The sequence below is a fragment of the Mytilus edulis genome, chromosome 10 (assembly GCF_963676685.1).
Source record: "Mytilus edulis chromosome 10, xbMytEdul2.2, whole genome shotgun sequence".
Taxonomy (NCBI): Eukaryota; Metazoa; Mollusca; class Bivalvia; order Mytilida; family Mytilidae; genus Mytilus; species Mytilus edulis.
Genome location: NC_092353.1, coordinates 24,759,538 through 24,767,026, shown reverse-complemented (window position 1 = coordinate 24,767,026; position 7,489 = coordinate 24,759,538). Strand labels below are relative to the sequence as shown.

General features: G+C 30.2%; 1 protein-coding gene across 1 annotated transcript in view; it reads left to right on the top strand.

Annotated features, from left to right (window-relative positions):
- The first annotated feature begins 604 nt into the window (after positions 1–604).
- The window catches only part of LOC139490709 (protein mono-ADP-ribosyltransferase PARP14-like), a 32,831-nt gene continuing 25,946 nt past the window's right edge, over positions 605–7,489 (top strand). Inside the window, exons 1-2 of the mRNA XM_071277638.1 lie at positions 605–783; positions 3,521–3,596. Of these exons, the coding sequence (XP_071133739.1) occupies positions 3,557–3,596 (40 nt within the window). The 5' untranslated portion in view covers positions 605–783; positions 3,521–3,556. The remainder of the gene's footprint in view (positions 784–3,520; positions 3,597–7,489) is intronic.

Here is a 7,489-nt window from a genome sequence, read left to right as displayed (position 1 = left end):
ACTTTTAGCTAGAGATAATTTGGATGGGGGGTCTGTGTATTCACATTATTTGCACAACTCTCCTTACTGATGCCATATTTTGGAATTTCCGTGACCTAAATGGTTCGCGAAAATTAATATTTTTATATATAGTATAGTAATTATTTTTTAATATTAATAAATCGAATTTTTAATATTAGAAAATAAAACCTATTTCTTAATATTAAAAAATATTTATTAATTAAGGAATGACTGTACATAATATTTGTTCTGTCTATGAAGAAATAACATATTAAAAAATTCGGTGCACACTGAACATGACTTAATTATGTCTATGGGCTGATACGCGGTGGAAAAATAAATAGGGAATAAATTGCACATCGGTTTGCCATACGGGACTATATAATAAGATTTATATCTTTTTATGAACTAATCACGGTGCACAAAATTTGAGCTATATTATACAATCAAATGAGTTACAAAATAAAAAAACATTAAATGATTAGAACAAATTTGAAGGATTACGTTGTTGTATGGTCTTTTAAATAACTTGGTTTTGGTTTTCTTCTATAAATTCGCAGCGCGTACAATCTTAAATGAACGTATTACTTAATGTTGCAAATTCGAACTTTTTCTACTTTCACTTTGACGTTTTTGGAAAGTCCTTTATATAATTAGATATTGTTCCTTAATAATTTTAGGAAAGAGGAAGTGATCTGTTGTCTGGATAAACAATGAAGAAACAACGAATCAACGAGACACCACAGTTGAATGTAGAACACATCTATAATTATTTCGTTTGAAGTAAGTAAATTTTACATCATTCCGAATCTTGCTTTTGTTCCTTTAACTTAAATTTAAAATGACTATTTGATATTATAAGCATTACATGAAGGACAAGTATAAACCTCTAGCTCAGGCAGTTTTTTTATAATTTTTTACACCCGTTTACTGGACGTATTAAGGTATACAGTTGTCCCTATGACATTAACCATGTTAACTCAAAATGCTTTACCCAATTTGCTAGTCCAAATAATTATGACGTCTTAAAAGGCTATTATAATTTTTTCTTTAACGCCTTACTTCAACTTAATTAATTTTACTTGAAGTAAGGCGTCAAAGAAAAAAATTATAATAGCCTTTCAAGACGTCATCATGGTCATAATTATTTGGACTACCAATTTGCATAAAACTTTAGTGAATTGTATATGGGCGTTTTTCAATAAAAGCGTACATTTCAGACCTTAAAAAAATGGAAAATCAACTTTTCTAAAATTTAATTTCAAGAGTTATTTTGAATACCTCTATAATAGACCTGTTTTTAAACAAAAAGTGCAGTCTTAAATATTCTTTAAAATGATATTATTTTCATAATTTGTGTACTGTTTCGTAGGGGACTTTTGTCCCCTACGAAACTTCTTCTAAACACACATATTTTTTGCAATTTTAAATGTTTCCTATAGACATTCCAGTTTGTTAACTTTAAATACTAGAAAAATATCATTTTTTTTCTGAATTAGAAAATCATTTTTATCGATAAAGATTAGACAGTACTTCACATATGAAGGTTCAACTCATGTTACGTAGTGGACATTTTGATGCGTTTCGTAGTGGACAAAATGTTTCGTAGTTGACATCAACCCTATTATATGTTAATAAAAACATAATAAAAATTACATGAAACTAACCCTTGTTATTTGTTTTGCACGAATATAATTGAAAAAAGATTAAAAAAAGACTCCATGGTAGTGGTAGTGTCCACTACGAAACGTTTTTCTCCCATACTTGTTTTGTAGGGGACCGTTTCGTAAGGGACGTATTCGCATGCTTTATTTTTTCACCACAATCCCTATATTGCAATAGTAACAAGACTGATTGTATTCATCAAAGCATTTATCAAGCTGTACACTGATATTTTTTTCATAATTTTAAAACCAGATACTGAAGGAGATTTGACCCGTTTCGTAGGGGACATTATCAAAAATACGGTATCACTCTGGTCCATTTGATGTGCTCAATTTTTCTTACCAACAATTTAATTGCCGTTATAAAAGCATCACTTCTTTTGTTAGACCCTAATGTTTATATCTCTTGCAAACAAAAATTACATTGATTTTATAAAACTGTTTATTGGCAAATTTTAATGACTTCGTTTCGTAGTGGACAATTTGTGAGGGACACACCTTCTGAAATTAAAAAACCTATATTGAAAGATGTTTATTAGAATATGTTGGCTCTGAACATACTTTTGAATTATTAAAGAACTTATGTAAAGTAAAAAAAACATTTATTTCTTCATTTTTTTACGATATTTTAGAGTATGAATGTTGAACAGGCGGTCTAGGGACATGCCATTTTGGTTGTTTTGGACCATTCAGGAGTTAATATCTTATCAATCCCTCTAAAAATAAACTGTTTCTTTGCTTAAAAATGTTAAATCTAATTCAATGTACTGACTGCACAAAAAATTACTTTCAAAGATCAAACACATTTATTTTAAAGTGGCTGGGACAAGAAAATACGTTTTTATTGAAAAACGCCCATATATTGACGAAAGCTCCCTTTCATGTTTCATAAATTTTAGATTTTACGTTTCTGAGAAATGAAGTTTAAAAGATTCATTAAAAAAGGTTTTTTTTCCAGTTTGAGGACAAAAAATAAAAATGCTTTCTTCGTTTTGATTTAACAATAGCAAGAAACTTTGGTCAATTGCTTTTATTTATTGACATGAGCCCTCTTTTGATTTTTATAAATTTTAGATTTTGCGTTTCTGAGTTACTGTGGATTCATTAATATTTGTTGGATACCAATTTTCGTGGGTACAGGAGAACCAGGAATTTAAATGTTCAACGAATTACAAATTTTCTAAAGGAATGAATGCAGTTAGACTTTGCAGAAAACACGAATTAAATATCCAAGAATATGCAAGTTTTCCTCAAACCTCGAAAATTGATATCCATGAAAATAAATGAATCCAGAGTACTTATGGGGTTTTATTCAATAAAAAAAGGGTGATTTTCCAGTTTTCGGACAATTACTGAAAAATTCTTTAAGCAGTTCTCATGAAACATAAGTGAATTGTTAATATCTATTGATGTGAGCTCTCTTTTGATTTTTAGAAATTTTAGATTTTACATTTCTGAGTTATGGGGTTTATAATTCATTAAAAAGAAGGGGGAATTTTCCAGTTTTCGGACAATACCTTTTAAGTGCATTGAGCAGTTATCATTAAACTTTGGTGCCTGGTTTATATCTATTAAGAATACTTCCCTTAAGTTTTTCATAAATTTCTGATATGAAATTGAGAAGTTGTTTAACTTTATTCTTAGAAAACATGACGGGTAAATCATGTGCTGTTTATTCAACATGATTGTATTGAATTTTGATACTAAGAAAATATTATCAGAACTGTTGTCAATTATTTGAGCTTTTGGAATGTCCAATGAATGTAAATGCTATTAAAGTAATAAATGAATAAAGCATTTTGTACATTTTAATGCAACACAACCACTGCCTGCATGCATTTTTTTCCTCTTGACAGATTATAGAATTTAAATATTTTGAAAATAGAACTAAAATGGCCACTACAGTTTCTAAAGGAAATGAAGATATTGAAGGTAGGTATTATTTATTACAATCAGGATTTAGAAAAATAAGAATAACATCATATATATATATATATATATATATATATATATATGTATATATATGACTCGTCTAAACATCAACCCAACAATGTTAGATCTGTAAATTTGCTTTCGCAAATTTTTGGTTCTTCCCTTTCCGGGATTCGAACCCATGCTACTGTGATATCGTGACACCAAATCGCCTGCACTGCAGCCGTCCCGCTAGACCACACGAACACCTGGGCTCTCAAAAAAAGAGCTTTCGGTGGGCATGTTTTACCTTTCCACATCAGTTTTAATCTAGCGGCGTACTACAGTACATGATATATAAGGCATGAAGATGTTATTGTTACAGATCAGCTAAATTTATACTCTATAGTAAAGGATCCTACAAATTAATGTAAGATACAGTCACAGAAAATAATTATATTCATAAGTACGTCTGAGTCAGTGACAACCCTACAACAGATGTATCCATCGGATCGCCATCAATGATGGTGATACATGGCTGTGTACATAATGTATATACAACTCGTCTAAACATCAACCCAACAATGTTAGATCTGTAAATTTGCTTTCGCAAATTTTTGGTTCTTCCCTTTCCGGGATTCGAACCCATGCTACTGTGATATCGTGACACCAAATCGCCTGCACTGCAGCCGTCCCGCTAGACCACACGAACACCTGGGCTCTCAAAAAAAGAGCTTTCGGTGGGCATGTTTTACCTTTCCACATCAGTTTTAATCTAGCGGCGTACTACAGTACATGATATATAAGGCATGAAGATGTTATTGTTACAGATCAGCTAAATTATCTATAGTAAAGGATCCTACAAATTAATGTAAGATACAGTCACAGAAAATAATTATATTCATAAGTACGTCTGAGTCAGTGACAACCCTACAACAGATGTATCCATCGGATCGCCATCAATGATGGTGATACATGGCTGTGTACATAATGTATATACAACTCGTCTAAACATCAACCCAACAATGTTAGATCTGTAAATTTGCTTTCGCAAATTTTTGGTTCTTCCCTTTCCGGGATTCGAACCCATGCTACTGTGATATCGTGACACCAAATCGCCTGCACTGCAGCCGTCATATATATGTATATATATATAAAAGCTATGCATCCATTTTAAGGATACAACCTCTATAACTAAAAATTGTTTTGCTTATTCAATATTGAAGAAGGTCTACCTATATTTGCTTTATTCCTTATCTAATTAGCACTCATTTAACCAGCTTTTTCGATATTATTATGTGGTGGAATACTGGTATTCTGATATATCTTAAGTACTTATTATGTAAGATTTTAAAAAGAAAAAAAATCATTATATAAAAAGAGAACAATTTTGAAGAATCTGTGGTTAATACATTGAATAACAGTGCCAACACCAACCTTGTTTTTAATACCACATTTAAATATAAGTTGTATCTTTTCTTTTGATGTTTTAATGAAATACTTGCTTAAAAAGTGTAGTTGACGGAAAACCATGGTATATTATATCTGAAATTTGATGCTGTACCATACTTTCATAATTAGATATGCAGCTCAACTAGAATCCAAAGGAAAGAAGGCAGAGCTTATCTATTTGTACAACAATTATACATTTTCATGTTATTCAATGGTTGAAGCTCTGCCCCATTTTTTTTTTTAAAGATAATTGCCTCTTACAGTGACTTGACTGTTAGTGTTGCTCTCCACCAATTGCAACTCATTCAAAATTTTGACCAAATTGCCATTTGTTTTATTAAACAAAATTGTTCAACTGGTCAGAATATTGAACAAATTGTTCAGTCAAAATGTGAAAGTGCAAGGTGATAAAATAAAATATACTTACAATCCTATAAGACTTTTTTTTTTTTTTATCTTTATTCAATTCTTCAACATATATATATACAACAGATATATTACATATATTACACAAAAATATTACAAGGCAATGTTTTTAAGTATAATCACAGAAATAATCAGCACAGTAATTAGAAATTAAATGTTATGACACCTTCGGTTTCCTGACTTTAACTCCACTTTAATGATGTTGTGACAAAATTAGTTTATCAGTTTGTATAGTTATATTATAGTCATTTCCATGCTGAAGAGGAACACAAAAATATGTGTGAAATAACAATAGGCTATTGATAAGTTTTCAGGGGAGATAACCTAAAATATTATTCTTTTGAATAAAGACTTTTTGAAAGAAAAATGATTATCTCCTCCATGGAAACTTCCTACAAACATATATTGCAATTTTACACATATTTTACTTAATATGAAATGTTTTAATTCACATAATGTCTGATTCTTATAAATATAGAATACTTTTAGAAAGAAAAACTATATGAAAGCTTAGTTTGGACAATTTAATAGCAATTCAAAATAAACAGTTCCCCTTCAGCATGGAAATGAATATAATATAACTATACAAACTGATAAACTAATTTTGTCACAACATCATTAAAGTGGAGTTAAAGTCTTATAGGATTGTAAGTATGTTTTATTTTATCACATTGCACTTTCATGACTTGGCTGTGGTTTTCTACAGCAGTTGGTTCAAATTTCTGACCAGTTGAACAATTTGATTTTATAAAACAAATTGCAATTTGGTCAAAATTTTGAATGAGTTGCAATTGGTGGATAGCAACACTAACAGTCAAGTCATTGTAAATATAATAAAATTGAACGATCATGAACATAGCTATAAAATTAATTTGTTTTTATTTTATAACTAAAATCAATAAATCATTTTTAACACAACACACCTCACTTTTAAGTCAAGAAACCTTATTTCAAGTTTACAATAGGATTTTTCACGAGTTCCTTAAGTTTTTAAAAATAATACTGAAATTTTCTTTTTTCAGTTCTGAAAATTATAAATACAAAATTGTTCCTTTGCAAAAATTCTAATTTATTCATTTAAAATTTTGGCGTTGTCTAATTCCAGTAAAACAAATAAATATAACCAAGTGGTCAGCAAGACGAACACATTTTTTGACAATTTTACTCTAAAGATCATATCAAAATCGTAAAAAACATGAGATTTTATTTTGCGATCAAAAAGGGGGGAAGTATACTATTTACGCTCTTGGATCCTCCACTGTTTTAAGTGTTTGGCAATTGTGCTTTAAATAGTGTTTATATAATTAATTTAATAATAAAATTTATAACATAACATCAATTTAGAAAAAAGAAGATGTAGTATGATTGACAATGAGACAACTCTCCATAAGAGATCAAATGACACAGAAATTAACAACTATAGGTCACAGTACAGCCTTCAACAATGAGCAAAGCCCATCCATATTACAGTCAGCTATAAAAGCCTAATTTATGTACAAAAAATGAACGAAAAACAAATATGCAACACAAACAAACAATGCATCCACTGAATTATAGGCTCCTGATTTGGGACAGGCACATATACATGCAGAATGTGGCTGGGTTAAACATGTAAGCTGGATGCTAACCCTCCCCTAACCTGGGACAGTTGTGTAATAGTACAACATAAAAGAGAAATATAAAATCAGTTGCAAAAGGCTTATATCATCAGATGGATACAAATAGACGTGGCTGGGTACTTGTATATATCAACAATAAAACAACACTTAGTACAGACCTGAGAGTACTTGCAGTTACTGACAGCTAGTTCAAAGCCATTAACAACTAATTAAAAAAAATCATGCATCTTAGACTATCAATCATTACACATCCAACATCTAATGGATTTAGTGTAAAGACGTCATAAACAGTCAGAAATAATATGACCTTGTGTAATGCCAAGGATTGATGAGTTTATCAGGATCATTTTTAAATTTCCTGGCACGGTACGTAAACAACATTTCTGTAAGAATTAGGATGTGTTTGTCGTCTTACTC